The sequence below is a fragment of the Canis lupus genome, chromosome 7 (genome assembly GCF_011100685.1).
Source record: "Canis lupus familiaris isolate Mischka breed German Shepherd chromosome 7, alternate assembly UU_Cfam_GSD_1.0, whole genome shotgun sequence".
NCBI classification, from domain to species: Eukaryota; Metazoa; Chordata; class Mammalia; order Carnivora; family Canidae; genus Canis; species Canis lupus.
Window position 1 is genome coordinate 69331437 of NC_049228.1, and position 16479 is coordinate 69347915.

A 16479-nucleotide genomic window follows, 5' to 3' on the forward strand; every position below is an offset into this window, starting at 1 on the left:
GGTAGTAAGCATGAAGCGCAGTTCAGTTTCCACCGGTGGTGCTGGCCGCCTCTCCATGCAGGATTTAAGGTCTCAGGATTTCAATAAACAAGGCCTCCATACCCCTCAAACGTAAGTACCTCATGACTTACTGTTGTGGACAAAGAAATCTGAAAGATGGTTAATACATGTATTATGAGTGATGTTCTGATGAATCTTGTTCCTTCACAGTATTACCTAATTTGGATCAATGAAGGCTGAAAATTGGCATGTTTTTAGGTGTGTTTTATCTCATATGATCCTTAAATCTCCAAAGCTGCATCGTTTGCCAGGCAACCTCTAAAAAGGGCTGTTAATTCCTTTTCAGCACTAATTTTCCTATTTTCTTCCTTTATTGTAGCCCTGCTGATTTGAGCAGGCTCATTGGTAAAACTTTCAATTTACTGAAGCACATGCAATTGCCAAAATTATCAGTTATTAGTTATTCGCTCAACGATAAGCTGCAGTTTTAAATAGCCTACAGAACTACTTCTACAAACTTTTCTCAGTATTCACTGGAAAATGGTATATAATTATACTATCATAAAATAGCATTTCTTTATAAGTTCGTTTCTTCTAATTAAGAAAAGGCTATTTTTAAGCCACTGAGGGCTCTATCAATCCTTATACCAAGGTACAAGTTACTTGCTAACTGTACTTACTTAGGTTAACGTTGTATAAGCCTCAGCTACTTTTAGAAATTTATTTTTTTTAATTTTTTTTTAATTCTACCAGACTTTTTTTTTAATTTTTTTTTATTGGTGTTCAATTTACTAACATACAGAATAACCCCCAGTGCCCGTCACCCATTCACTCCCACCCCCCGCCCTTCTCCCCTTCTACCACCCCTAGTTCGTTTCCCAGAGTTAGCAGTCTTTACGTTCTGTCACCCTTTCTGATATTTCCCACACATTTCTTCTCCCTTCCCTTATATTCCCTTTCACTATTATTTATATTCCCCAAATGAATGAGAACATATAATGTTTGTCCTTCTCCGACTGACTTACTTCACTCAGCATAATACCCTCCAGTTCCATCCACGTTGAAGCAAATGGTGGGTATTTGTCATTTCTAATAGCTGAGTAATATTCCATTGTATACATAAACCACATCTTCTTTATCCATTCATCTTTCGTTGGACACCGAGGCTCCTTACACAGTTTGGCTATCGTGGCCATTGCTGCTATAAACATCGGGGTGCAGGTGTCCCGGCGTTTCATTGCATCTGTATCTTTGGGGTAAATCCCCAGCAGTGCAGTTGCTGGGTCGTAGGGCAGATCTATTTTTAACTCTTTGAGGAACCTCCACACAGTTTTCCAGAGTGGCTGCACCAGTTCACATTCCCACCAACAGCGTAAGAGGGTTCTCTTTTCTCCGCATCCTCTCCAACATTTGTTGTTTCCTGCCTTGTTAATTTTCCCCATTCTCACTGGTGTGAGGTGGTATCTCATTGTGGTTTTGATTTGTATTTCCCTGATGGCAAGTGATGCAGAGCATTTTCTCATATGCATGTTGGCCATGTCTATGTCTTCCTCTGTGAGATTTCTGTTCATGTCTTTTGCCCATTTCATGATTGGATTGTTTGTTTCTTTGGTGTTGAGTTTAATAAGTTCTTTAAAGATCTTGGAAACTAGCCCTTTATCTGATATGTCATTTGCAAATATCTTCTCCCATTCTGTAGGTTGTCTTTGAGTTTTGTTGACTGTATCCTTTGCTGTGCAAAAGCTTCTTATCTTGATGAAGTCCCAATAGTTCATTTTGCTTTTGTTTCTTTTGCCTTCGTGGATGTATCTTGCAAGAAGTTACTATGGCCGAGTTCAAAAAGGGTGTTGCCTGTGTTTTTCTCTAGGATTTTGATGGAATCTTGTCTCACATTTAGATCTTTCATCCATTTTGAGTTTATCTTTGTGTATGTGAAAGAGAGTGGTCTGGTTTCATTCTTCTGCATGTGGATGTCCAATTTTCCCAGCACCATTTATTGAAGAGACTGTCTTTCTTCCAATGGATAGTCTTTCCTCCTTTATTGAATATTAGTTGACCATAAAGTTAGGGTCCACTTCTGGATTCTCTATTCTGTTCCACTGATCTATGTGTCTGTTTTTGTGCCAGTACCACACTGTCTTGATGACCACAGCTTTGTAGTACAACGTGAAATCTGGCATTGTGATGCCCCCAGATATGGTTTTCTTTTTTAAAATTCCCCTGGCTATTCGGGGTCTTTTCTGATTCCACACAAATCTTAAAATAATTTGTTCTAACTCTCTGAAGAAAGTCCATGGTATTTTGATAGGGATTGCATTAAACGTGTATATTGCCCTGGGTCACATTGACATTTTCACAATATTAATTCTGCCAATCCATGAGCATGGAATATTTTTCCATCTCTTTGTGTCTTCCTCAATTTCTTTCAGAAGTGTTCTATAGTTTTGAGGGTATAGATCCTTTACATCTTTGGTTAGGTTTATTCCTAGGTATCTTATGCTTTTGGGTGCCATTGTAAATGGGATTGACTCCTTAATTTCTCTTTCTTCAGTCTCATTGTTAGTGTATAGAAATGCCATTGATTTCTGGGCATTGATTTTGTATCCTGCCACGCTACCGAATTGCTGTATGAGTTCTAGCAATATTGGGGTGGAGACTTTTGGGTTTTCTATGTAGAATATCATGTCATCGGCGAAGAGGGAGAGTTTGACTTCTTCTTTGCCAATTTGAATGCCTTTAATGTCTTTTTGTTGTCTGATTGCTGAGGCTAGGACTTCCAGTACTATGTTGAACAGCAGTGGTGAGAGTGGACATCCCTGTCTTGTTCCTGATCTTAGGGGAAAGGCTCCCAGTGCTTCCCCATTGAGAATGATATTTGCTGTGGGCTTTTCATATATGGCTTTTAAGATGTCGAGGAATGTTCCCTCTATCCCTACACTCTGAAGAGTTTTGATCAGGAATGGATGCTGTATTTTGTCAAATGCTTTCTCTGCATCTAATGAGAGGATCATATGGTTCTTGGTTTTTCTCTTGCTGATATGATGAATCACATTGATTGTTTTACGGGTGTTGAACCAGCCTTGTGTCCCAGGGATAAATCCTACTTGATCATGGTGAATAATTTTCTTAATGTACTGTTGGATCCTATTGGCCAGTATCTTGTTGAGAATTTTTGCATCCATGTTCATCAGGGATATTGGTCTGTAATTCTCCTTTTTGGTGGGGTCTTTGTCCGGTTTTGGAATTAAGGTGATGCTGGCTTCATAGAACGAATTTGGAAGTACTCCATCTCTTTCTATCTTTCCAAACAGCTTTAGGAGAATAGGTATGGTTTCTTCTTTAAATGTTTGATAAAATTCCCCTGGGAAGCCATCTGGCCCTGGACTCTTGTGTCTTGGGAGGTTTTTGATGACTGCTTCAATTTCCTCCCTGGTTATTGGACTGTTAAGGTTTTCTATTTCTTCCTGTTCCAGTTTTGGTAGTTCGTGGCTTTCCAGGAATGCGTCCATTTCTCCTAGATTGCCTAATTTATTGGTGTATAGCTGTTCATAATATGTTTTTAAAATCGTTTGTATTTCCTTGGTGTTGGTAGTGATCTCTCCTTTCTCATTCATGATTTTATTAATTTGAGTCTTCTCTCTCTTCTTTTTAATAAGGCTGGCTAATGGTTTATCTATCTTATTAATTCTTTCAAAGAACCAACTCCTGGTTCTGTTGATCTGTTCCACAGTTCTTCTGGTCTCGATTTCGTTGAGTTCTGCTCGAATCTTTATTAACTCCCTTCTTCTCTTGGGTGTAGGATCTATTTGCTGTTTTTCTCTAGCTCCTTTATGTGTAAGGTTAGCTTCTGTATTTGAGTTCTTTCCAGTTTTTGAATGGATGCTTATATTGCGATGTATTTCCCCCTTAGGACTGCTTTTGCTGCATCCCAAAGATTTTGGATGGTTGTATCTTCATTCTCATTAGTTTCCATGAATGTTTTTAATTCTTCCTTAATTTCCTGGTTGACCCTTTCATCTTTTAGCAGGATGGTCCTTAACCTCCACGTGTTTGAGGTCCTTCCAAACTTCTTGTTGTGGTTTAGTTCTAATTTCAAGGCATTATGGTCTGAGAATATGCAGGGGACGATCCCAATCTTTTGGTATCGGTTCAGACCCGATTTGTGACCCAATATGTGGTCTATTCTGGAGAAAGTTCCATGTGCACTTGAGAAGAAGTGTATTCAGTTGAGTGTGGGTGTAAAGTTCTGTAGATATCTGTGAAATCCATCTGGTCCAGTGTATCATTTAAAGCTCTCGTTTCTTTGGAGATGTTGTGCTTAGAAGACCTATTGAGTATAGAAAGAGCCAGATTGAAGTCACCAAGTATAAGTGTATTATTATCTAAATATTTCTTCACTTTGGTTAATAATTGATTTATATATTTGGCAGCTCCCACATTCGGGGCATATATATTGAGGATTGTTAAGTCCTCTTGTTGAATAAATCCTTTAAATATGATATAGTGTCCCTCTTCATCTCTCACTACAGTCTTTGGGGTAAATTTTAGTTTATCTGATATAAGGATGGCTACCCCTGCTTTCTTTTGAGGACCATTCGAATGGTAAATGGTTCTCCAACCTTTTATTTTCAGGCTGTAGGTGTCCTTCTGTCTAAAATGAGTCTCTTGTAGACAGCAAATAGATGGGTCCTGCTTTTTTATCCAGTCTGAAACCCTGCGCCTTTTGATGGGGTCATTAAGCCAGTTCACATTCAGAGTTACTATTGAGAGATATGAGTTTAGTGACATCATGATATCTATTCAGTCCTTGTTTTTGTGGACTGTTCCACTGAACTTCTTCTTAAAGGGGAATTTTAAGAGTCCCCCTTAAAATTTCTTGCAGAGCTGGTTTGGAGGTCACATATTCTTTTAGTTGCTGCCTGTCTTGGAAGCTCTTTATCTCTCCTTCCATTTTGAATGAAAGCCTTGCTGGATAAAGGATTCTTGGTTGCATGTTCTTCTCATTTAGGACCCTGAATATATCCTGCCAGCCCTTTCTGGCCTGCCAGGTCTCTGTGGAGAGGTCTGCTGTTACCCTAATACTCCTCCCCATAAATGTCAGGGATTTCTTGTCTCTTGCTGCTTTAAGGATCTTCTCTTTATCTTTGGAATTTGCAAGCTTCACTATTAAATGTCGAGGTGTTGAACGGTTTTTATTGATTTTAGGGGGGGATCTCTCTATTTCCTGGATCTGAATGCCTGTTTCCCTTCCCAGATTAGGAAAGTTTTCAGCTTGAATTTGTTCAAATACATATTCTGGCCCTCTGGCCCTTTCGGCACCCTCGGGAACCCCAATTAAACGTAGGTTTTTCTTCCTCAGGCTGTCGTTTATTTCCCTTATTCTATCTTCATGGTCTTTTAATTGTTTGTCTCTTTTTTCCTCAGTTTCCCTCTTTGCTATCAACTTGTCTTCTATGTCCATCACTCGTTCTTCCATCTCGTTAACCCTCGTCATTAGGACTTCTAGTTTGGATTGCATCTCATTCAATTGATTTTTAATTTCTGCCTGATTAGCTCTAAATTCTGCAGTCATGAAGTCTCTTGAGTCCTTTATGCTTTTTTCTAGAGCCACCAGTAGCTGTATAATAGTGCTTCTGAATTGGCTTTCTGACATTGAATTGTAATCCAGATTTTGTAACTCTGTGGGAGAGAGGACTGTTTCTGATTCTTTCTTTTGAGGTGAGGTTTTCCTTCTAGTCATTTTGCTCAGTGCAGAGTGGCCAAAAGCAAGTTGTACTGGGAAAAGGAGAAAAAGAGAGGAGAGAAAGAAGGAAAGAAAAGAGAAAGAGAAAAAAAAAGGAAGAAAAAAAAAACGAAAAAAAAAGAAAAAGAGAAAGAAAAAGAAAGAAAGGAGAAAAAAGGGGGGTGGGGGAAGGAAACAAATCAAAAAGCAAAACAAAAACAAAAAAAAAAAAAGGGAACCACGGGGGAGTATCTTCTGATTCTGTGTACTTTAAGACCCTTGGCTTCTCCTGGAAGTTGTCCGTCCAGCCGGTGTTCTGGGGGAGGGGCCTGCTGTGCTGATTTTCAGGTGTTAGCAATTGGGGGAGCTGCTGTGCCCCTGCCTGGTGCAGGGCTCAGTGGGGGTTGTTTACCCCGTGAGGCCCCAGGAGCAACAGCCCTAGTGGCGGGGCCAGCTCTGGAAACCTGGATTCAGCCCCCGCAGGAACTCCGGAGGTCTCCGTCTGCAGGGCCTGGAGGCTCCGGGGCGGGGCCGCTGATCTGCTCAGCTGGGGCAGGAGCGTCCTTGCTGTCCTGGGCCCTCCCGGCCTCTGCCTGTCCCAGGGGGAGGCCGGATCCTGGGCTGTGTCCCAGCGCCCTGTGCTCCGGAGCCTGCGGTGTTGGATTCGCGCTCCCGGGCCGCGCAACCCCCTCCGCGGAGCCGCCGCCCGAGCCTCCCGAGCTGCTCCTGGAACCGCGCAGCCCCCTCCGCACGGAGCCTCTTCCTCTGCCCGAGCCCCTCCGAGCTGCTCCCGGGCCGCGCAGCCCCCTCTGCGGAGCCGCCGCCCGAGCCCCTCCGAGCTGCTCCGGGTCCCGTCGGGTCCCGCCGTGCGCGCTGCAGCCCTTAGGGAGCTCGGCGCACTCTCCCGGGCGCAGGTGTCTGTTAGTGTCCCCGGGAGCCCGAGGGCATCCCCACCTCCTGGGGTCCTGCTCCAACTCCCTGCGAGCCCCTTTCCGCCCGGGAAGGTCGGTGCAGCTCCTGCTCCTCCGGGACGGGGCTCTCCTGTCCTGGGGACACTCGCCCCGGCCTCAGCCCGGCTCCTCGCGGGGCCCCTCCCCCTTGGAGGCCTTTGTTTCTTTATTTCTTTTTTCCTGTCTTCCTACCTTGATGGAAGCGTGAACTCTTCTCACTGTAGCATTCCAGGTGTTCTCTCTTTAATTCTCAGGCCGAATTCATAGATTTTCAGGATAATTTGAAGGTTTTCTAGATAATTTGGTGGAGACAGGTGATTTGGAGACCCTACTCTTCCGCCATCTTGCCCCTCCCTCCTAGAAATTTAATTACTTTATATCTTTTCCTTCTAAAATCAGGGACATTTTTTTTTATTGTTACGTATTACATACACTAAAAGATTTATGCCTTAATGGTATTGAAAACTAAATGGCTGCCTTTGGCAATGTTTTGGGTCTGTTATTTACATGATGTATGTTCTTATGGGTAGCTGCATTTTGATAGACTTGGCCTTAAAAGAAAAATGTTAAATGTAGCTATCCTATGATTGAAGATACCTATTTTTAAATTTTTTTTCCTTTAAGTTTATCCATAAATGTACTTAGGTTAAAATAATTGAAATTAGAATGTAGATATGGTTTGTTTCTGCTTTCTTTGTTTCTGCTTTCTTCTTGACGTTTTAGCATTATTGCTTGTACATGTTGTTAGCCTGTCCCATTTGTAATAGCTATGATTGCTACTAAAAATTTTCATGATTCTGGATTATTTTTATAAGTAATGGGAAAGAGTTTCTAGTTCCAACATATTTCCAAGAATTGCTTAAACTGTTATGTTTTTATATTTGTTTTTTAAAGTTTGTTTTTTTCATTTTGTTAAAGCAAAGAGAAACCAGCCTTTGGAAAGTTGAGTATAAACAAACCGACATCTGAAAGAAAAATCTCTGTGTTTGGTAAAAGGTATGATATTTTTTATTAGTTTTAATGAAGGAATTCTTAAAAAATTGGATGGCATGACCCCTTACAAGAGAAAGTTATAAGCTAGCTTTCTTCTGTTCTAAATGGTGAAATGGTTATATCTGTTTTGGATAGTGCTAAAAGATATATCAGCACATTCAGACCACTATTTCATGTTATAAGTGAATAGTCGATTGAAAATTCTATACCTGGCTTTCAGAGTGTGTGGAACCATAGCATTTTAAATTAGGAGGAATCAATATCTATTTCAAAGTCCGAGGCTTTTTTATATTCTTAAATATTAAGACTGCAAAGAGCTTTTATTTTGTGGGCTGTATTTATGGTTGTTAACCATATTAGAAATTAAAACTGGAAAGTTTTTAATTGTGTTTAGTGAATGTGAAATAACAATAACCTCTTACGTGTTAACATAAATAACATACTTTTAACTTAAAAGAAATTTTTTTCCAAAAATGGAACTATTTCAGTAAGGAAAATGATGTTTTACATTTTTGCAAATCTCTTTAACGTCTGGCTAAATAGAAGATAGCTAGCTTCTCATATCAACTTCCACATTCAGTCTCTTAAAATATCATACATCATGTAGCCAATCTCTGAAAAACTCCAGTGTACACTCATGAGAAAATAAAAATGAAAGGAGCAAATAACATCTTAGTTTTTCAGTATGAAAATAGCTTTGACCTTTTAGAAATCCCCGAAATCATACTTCCAGAACCACTGTTTAGAGTATATCAGTGATTGCCTGTGCTGGAGGTGGGGCAAGGATTGAATGTTAAGTAGAAGACTTTCGGGATTATGAAAATTTTCAATATTTTCATTGTGGCAGAGATTACACAGGTATATATACATTGTTGAACCCCATCATACTATACACTTTAAAAGGGTACATTTTACTCCAGGCTAATTACACCTCAATAAAATTGACTTACTTTTTAAGAAATGATCAACCCCAAAATTGAGAAAAGGAACTTTCTTTTATCTCACCAAAACAAAATATAACTGGTTTTAAAGCAAACCAGTTCATTGGTTTTGAAAATATTCAGAGATCAAATGTTTGTTACCTAATGAAAAGTCTTTGCCTTGAAACTAAATTAAGCTCTTTCTGGTATTCATTCCAGTTGATAAAAAAATCTTAAGACATTTTTGTAATGTAACTTTTCTCTCATTGGTGAACTTCAGAAATAATATGATAATTATAAAATCTAACATTTGCTTAGCAAGTCTAACATTTTTATAAGGCAATTTTTGTAAGTGCTTTATCTGTATTAAACCTTAGAACTGCCCTATGAGTAGATACTGGTATTGTATCCATTTTATAGAAAAGGAAATTGAAGCACAGAGAGGTTAAGTAATTTACCCAAGGTCATACAACTAGCAACAGAGACAGAATTTCAAACCACAGACTGGTTCTAGACTCTGCTCTCAAGCTATAAGTTGAATAAGACAATATTTGATTGGTTAGGGAACTCTTGTAATTTAAAAAGATATCTAATAATGCAGTTTTGTGTAGAATAAGAGCCAAGTCTATACATGTGTTCCTTTTGGGAAAAAAAAAGAAAATTAATTAAAGATAAAGTAATAGTATATAGAAAAGTGGTTCTCAAATTAGCAAATTCTCGGGAAAAAAAGCTAATTAATCCAGGCAGTGGAGTAGGAAGGCCCAAGTTAAAGAACTTTTAGAGTGTTAGCAGGAGAGAATTCAGAAGCAGTAAGCAAACCTGCAGGGAGAAATAAAGCTTTGATGAATAGAGTTCAGATATTACAGCAGTGTTCATTGCAGCAGTTTTGTGGCATCTGTTCAATAAGGAAAATAATTATTTTTTTAAAGATTTATTTATTTATTCATGAGAGACACAGAAAGAGAGTCAGAGACATAGGCAGAGGGAGGAGAAGCAGGCTCCATGCAAGGAACCCAATGTGGGATTCAATCCCAGAACCCCAGGATCACACCCTGAGCCAAAGGCAGCCGCTCAAAAGCTGAGGCACCCAGGCGTCCCAGAAAATAATTATTTTAAGGGTATTTGCTTAATAAACTGCAGTTGTTAGCTAAATCAGGCCACAATGTTAGGCAGAAGGAACCATTAAAATATAAACCAGTTAAGATTTGTTTTATAGGAAAAGGCTTAGAATGGAGCACATATGTTGTATCCATTAATGGCTAAAAAGTAGCACCATGTATATTTACAGTAAATAACAATCAGATTCATAATTTTGCTTGACACAAAAATGTTCAAGAGAAAAAGTATGTACAACCTATTTTAACATCTCAAAAGTAATTTTCCACAAGAAATGGTGGCAAATGAAGGGGTTAGGAGTGAAGGACCAATCATGGAAGGCTAAATAGGATGGCAAAAGGACTTAGGTTACTGAACAGACTTAGAGAATGATTGTATAGAAGATCTTGTGGTCTCAAAATTCTCCTTCTTAAATAATAGTTTATGTGTTAGGAATGCAAAGCACCACAAGTACATTTTTCTTCCCACCTAATTTTATACTTATCATTATTTGCTCTTTTTTTTCTGCTTTGAATAAGAGAAAAGAATTGAACTTTAATATTTAATGGTTATAGTAAAATATAAAATCACATTGAAATAATTTAGACTTGACCACAGACAGAAATAGTTTTGACTATTTATGTTTCCAGAACTAGTGGACATGGCTCCCGGAATAGTCAATTTGGTATATTTTCCAGTTCTGAAAAAATCAAGGACCCCCGGCCACTTAATGACAAAGCATTCATTCAACAGTGTATTCGACAACTCTGTGAGGTATTTTATATTTTCTTAAGTGTATTTTCTAATAATTTTTCTATTATAAGATGTTTGATGTTTCATACAAATTATTATAGTTTCTTACAGAAAATGGTTATGCATATAGCGTATCCATGAAATCTCTACAAGCTCCTTCTGTTAAAGACTTCCTAAAGATCTTCACTTTTCTTTATGGCTTCCTGTGCCCTTCATATGAACTTCCTGACACAAAGTTTGAAGAAGAGGTTCCAAGAATCTTTAGAGATCTTGGGTTTGTATGTTATATTTCTTATTACCCTAGAGAGATGGTTGGAACACAGAGAAGAATCAGACTCAATTGATTTGTAAAGATTCGGAGTTAAAGAAATCATATATTTTAAGATGGTCACTGTGGGCAGTATATCTTAAGATACATTTAGAAGGCAAGAAAAACCACTGTGTAGAGGTTATTACTGAACTATAGAAGATAGATCGTAAGGCCTTCCAAGTACTGAAGTGACAGGGTATAGACAGGGAGTAGATATCACTGATGTTATAGAAGCAAAAAAGGCAAGATTGAAGGCCTAAAGAAAATGGGGTGGATGAGGTCAAGAATGGCTGTGTAGAGTAAACATGGGAAGGAAAGGATTGGAGGATGAGGAGTATACACGTGTAGCTTATTTGGGGTACATAGAATTTGAGAGAACAAACAATCTTTTAGGAGAGAAGTCCAACATACTGGTTGTAAATCAAGTTCTGCTGCTTTAGGGATATATGTACAGAGTTATCTGCAGAGAGGAAACCAAAAAATACACCAAATCATTAGAGTAAGAAGACCAAGGACAAAATCTTCTAATAAATATCTTCTAAATAAGTCAAGACTGTTAGTATATACATGGAATTTTTCCAATGTAACTTTTAGCCTAATTTAGCCTTATTTTCACAAAATTAACATTGTTGGCTTTTTTCCTCATTTTTCACAGGTATCCTTTTGCATTATCCAAAAGCTCCATGTATACAGTGGGGGCCCCTCATACATGGCCACACATTGTGGCAGCCTTGGTTTGGCTAATAGACTGCATCAAGGTATTTGATTTTCATTTTAAAATGTATATGTAGGAAAGATTTTTTTTTTGACATTTGACTTGGACTTCTTCAGACTATTAATAAATGCTTCTAGGTGTAAGAGGAAGGAATTACCATATTGGCAAGGAAACTATTTGTTTTCACGAGGTTTTAGGCTTTAAAAAAGTAAAGTGGGATCCCTGGGTGGCGCAGCGGTTTGGCGCCTGCCTTTGGCCCAGGGCGCGATCCTGGAGACCCGGGATCGAATCCCACATCGGGCTCCCAGTGCATAGAGCCTGCTTCTCCCACTGCCTATGTCTCTGCCTCTCTCTCTCTGTAACTATCATAAATAAATAAATAAATAAAAATTAAAAAAAAAATAAAAAATAAAAAATAAATTAAAAAATAAAAAAACTAAAGTATTTCCCTATTACATACATAACATTACTTTGGGTTTTTCCCTTTTTTATTTTTTTTTAAACATTTTATTTATTTATTTGTGAGAGACACAGAGAAAGAGGCAGAGACATAGACAGAGGGAGAAACAGGCCTCCCATGTGGAGCCTGTTGTGGGACTCGATCCCGGGGTCCTGGGATCATGCCTCTCTGTGTCTCTCACAAATAAATAAATAAAATCTTGAAAGAAAGAAAGAAAGAGAGAGAGGGAAGGAGGGAGGGAGGAGAGAGAGAGAGAGAGAAAGAAAAGAGAAAAAGAAAAGAAAAGAAAGTAAATATTCCTTGTACTCATGAGAAGAATGTATAGTTTGTTGTTAGGTAGAATGTTCTGTGTGTGTCTGTTGAGTCTATTTAGTCTGTAGTGTTGATCTCTATTTATTCTTTAGATCTCCCCATTTTTGAGAGTGCAGTATTAAAATCTCCCACATATTATTGTATTGGTGTTGTTTCTTTTAGTTTTATTAGTATTTCCTTTATGTATTTAGGTGCTCACTCCAATGTTAGTTGCGTAATTATTTACAAATAATTGATGGATTGGTCCTTTTATTATTATGTAATGACCTTCGTTGTCTCTTTCTTCCATTTTTAATTTAAAGTCTATTTTGTCTGTTATATCTTTTTCATCCCTTCACTCTCAGTCTGTGTCTCTAAAACTAAAGTGAGTCTCAAGTGAGTTTCTTGTAGGCAGCATTTTCTGCCTTTTGATTGGAAAGTTTAATCCATTTACGTTTAAAGTAGTGATCCATAGGTAAGGGCTTACAGCCATTTTGTTAATAGTTTCCTGACTATGTTGAAGATCTTTTGTTCTGTTTGGTCCTTATTTTACTATCTTCTTTTTAAATTTGGTGATCTTTGATATTAGCATACTTTGACCTCATCATTTTTTTATGTATCTACTTCATGTTTTTCCCTTGTTATCATAAGGCTTACATAAAATATCTTTAAAACTATAACATTCAGAGCACCTGAATGGCTCAGTCAGTTAAGCATCTGACTCTTGATCTCAGCTCAGGTCTTAATCCCAGGGTTGTGAGTTCACGCCTCACATTGGACTCCATGCTGGATGTAAAGCCTAATTAAAAAAACAACTATAACATTCTATTTTAAACTGATGGCTTCAATAACATTTGTAAACTTTACACTTTCATTTCTCCCTGTTACATTTTAGGTTAGTTTACATACTTTTTATATTGTGTTTCTGATAGCAGGTTATTGCAGTTATTGTTCTTTTTAATACATTTATTTTTTAACTATTAAACTAGAGTTGTAAGTGAATTATACAGCACCATATAGAAAACCAGACTTTGATTGTATGTTTACCAATGAGTTTTACGCTGCCTTCATCTGTATTTACAATGTTAATTAGCATCCTTTTGCTTCCATTCAAAGAATTCGCTGTAACATTTCTTGTAAGGCAGGTCTCTTGGTGGTAAACTCCATTTTTTATTTTGGGAAGTATCTCTGTTTCATTTCTGAAGGACAGTTTTTCCAGATCCAGTATTTTGGGTTTATATGTTTTATTCCTATCAATATTTTTTTGAATACACCATCCCTTGGGATAAAAAGTTTCTTTTCTTTTTTTTTTTTTTTCATTTTTTTTTAAGATTGTATTTATTCATGAGAAACACAGAGAGAGAGAGAGAGAGAGAGAGAGACACGTACATAAGCAAAGGGAGAGGCACCCTGTGGGGATCCCAATGCAAAACTCAATTCCAGGACCCTGGGGTCACGACCTGAGCCGAAGGCAGATGCTCATTACTGAGCTACCCAGGTGCCCCTCTCCTGGCCTAAAAAGTTTCTATTGATAATTCCACCAATAGTTTTACAGAGATTTCTTTGTATGTAACTTCTCTCTTTTTTTTCTTGCTGCTTCCAAAATTCTTTGTCTTGAATTTGACAACTTATTTATAGTATGTATCAACATAGCCCTGTTTGGGGTCCTGTGCACTTCATGGATCGGGATGTCCACTTTCTTCCTACGTTTGGGAAGTTTTCATCTCTTACTGCTTTAAGTTTCTTATTGCTTTATATTTTCTATCCCTTTCTCTTTTCTTCTTTTGAGATACCCATAATGCAAATATTCTACCATTTGATGATGACCAATAAGTCCCATAGGCTTTCTTCACTCTTTTTCATTTTTTCTTTCTGCTTCTATGACTGGATAATTTCAATGTCTTGTCAGCTAGTCCACTGATTCTTTCTTCTGCATGGTCGACTCTGATTTTGAAGCTCTCTGTTCAATTCTTTTAGATCAGTCATTTTTTTCCAGCTCTCATTTGTTGGATTTTTTTTTTTTTGACAGTTTTTTCATTGAATTTCTTGTTTTGTTCCTACATTGGTTTTCTAATTTTGTTTCGTTGACTGTGTTTTCTTATAGTTTACTAAACATCTTTGAGAGGATTATTCTGAATAATAGATCTCCATTCCTGTAGGGTCAGTTATTGGAACTTTATTAGTTTCCTTTAGTTTTCCTTTTCTTTAGTGTCATGTTTACCTTATTTTTCATGATCCTTGATTCCATATAATGGTACTTGCCCATTTGAATTAGTGGTCTCTTCCACATTTGACAAGTTCTCTTTGGTAGAGACAGTTCTTTATCAATCAGCTCAGATTGGGTTTTTAGATACATCTCTAGTAATGTACTTGGGCAGGTGGGGCTTACTTATATCAGGATCTATTTTTGGGAAAGGCCACTGCCCAAGCTCTGAGGTTAGAAGAGTGGGGGAAATGCTGCTGTCTGAGAACAGTTATAGAGGACTGCTGGCTTGGTTCCCTGCCCAAGTGAGGCTATAGGGCAGCCTCCATGATTTCCTGGATATTTGGGCCTGGGTACCATACTCAGCAGTAGGCAGTGCTGCAGTGCTATAAATTAGTTTCTCTGCCATGGTGGTGCAGCAGAATAGCCCCAAAGCCTGTCTGACTTGTTTAGAGACCCATATCAATGATATGAGTTTGTGCTGAATTCCTTGTACAGAAGGAGCCACTTCTGGTTTTGCTCTCCGTATGAGGAAGGCCGTGAGCTGTGTGCTTCCCTTCAAGGGTCACTGTAAGTAAGGCTGTAGGATGGGCTATGCTCTCGTTAGGTTCTCTGATTAGGCAGGCTGAAGGCTGTAAACAGCAGCAGGCAAAGCTACAGTTTAGTTTCCGTGCTTAGGAGGAGGCCCCCATACATGCTCCAAGATTGGAAAGTCTCTTGTTTGGGGCTCAAATTAAGCAGAACTATGCTCCAAGTACCCTGGTCTAACAGGGCACCATCTCAGCCCTGCAGATGATAGGGCCACCAGTGAGATTCTTCACCCTGGAACCACTATAATCAGAGTTGTCAGATGGGTTACACATATTTGTAGGTGCTCTGGTAAGGATTTTCTGGTCAAGTGGGGCTAGAGACTGTATTCAGTTTGGGCAGCACTAAAAATTATCTTCCCCGTCCCACTGGGACTTCAAACCAGGCCTCATGACAAACCAGGCTTCTTGGGGATCAAATCAGAGAGAATTACATGCTTAGCTCCCCAAGTAACAGGGCTACTGTCTTGGGTCTATAGAAACAGAGCAGGTTCTCCATTCAATTGCTGCTGTAACTGGGGCTAAAGGTGGGCTATTGAGATTCCCATGAGCTCTATCAAGGTTTCCTGGTTAGCAGGGTTAGAGGCTGTATTCAGCAGTGGTAAGAGCTATATGGATTAGATTCTCTACCAGAGTAGGGGAAGGAGACAGAACAAACTACAGGGCTGGCAAGATTCTTGTTGAGGAGCTAATCAGACAAACCTTTGTACCAAAATCTGGCCCAGATGGGATTGCTGACTTGGCTCTATAGATGATCAAAGCCTTTGCCAGGCTATCTTCATATGCTCCTCAGCCAGGCAGTTTTCCAGGTGCTCCAGCTAGGCTTCCAGCCTGGGCAGGGCTAGAAGCTATACTAGCAGTGGATAAGATTGTAAATCAGTTCTTCTGCCTGAGTAGAGCAGGTAAACAGGCCCCAATGGCTCTTTGTGGTCTTGACTTAAGCCAGCCTATGCCCCAAATATCCTGTCCAAATGAGGTCACTAGCTTTGCTCAGTGGATGATCAGTTCTGCCTTCTAGGCTCTTAGCTCAAGTGTCTCTGAGCTAAGAAGCTTTTCAGATGTCCCAGCCAGGCTTTCTGTGCAGGTAGGGCTAAGAGCTACACAATGAGCAATGGATTGGGCTATGGTTTAACTCCCCTACCTGGGCAGGCTCAGGCCTTCTGAGTCCTTTATTCCTCTCATATTTCACTATAGAGAGAAGTGGTATATTGAGAAATGTCACCTTTTATTGAAAAAATATTACTCAAATCCATATTTCTGATTATCTCTATACAATTTCACTTTGAAACTGTTTGAACCAAATCTCCTCAATTCAGAAGAACTTTTAATTCTTGTAGTAATGTTTTATATAGCTCCTAGTAAGTGGTTTGTCCCTCTGTAAGGGTCTTTTTTAACTTTGTGGAGTATCAAGAATTTTCGCATGGACCTTTGACAAAGCATCAGAAATACTTTCTTTATCTATCCTGATAACAAAATAGAA

General features: G+C 38.8%; 1 protein-coding gene across 3 annotated transcripts in view; it reads left to right on the forward strand.

The window, feature by feature from the left end:
* The window catches only part of NDC80 (NDC80 kinetochore complex component), a 48903-nt gene that overhangs the window by 1510 nt on the left and 30914 nt on the right, over positions 1 to 16479 (forward strand). For 2 of the 3 annotated variants that reach the window (XM_038543704.1, XM_038543706.1), the window contains exons 2-6: positions 2 to 111; positions 7591 to 7668; positions 10331 to 10454; positions 10535 to 10707; positions 11399 to 11501. In XM_038543704.1, coding sequence (XP_038399632.1) covers positions 11 to 111; positions 7591 to 7668; positions 10331 to 10454; positions 10535 to 10707; positions 11399 to 11501 — 579 coding nt within the window. In that variant the 5' untranslated portion in view covers positions 2 to 10. The remainder of the gene's footprint in view (position 1; positions 112 to 7590; positions 7669 to 10330; positions 10455 to 10534; positions 10708 to 11398; positions 11502 to 16479) is intronic. The other variant, XM_038543705.1, reaches the window with a different exon arrangement.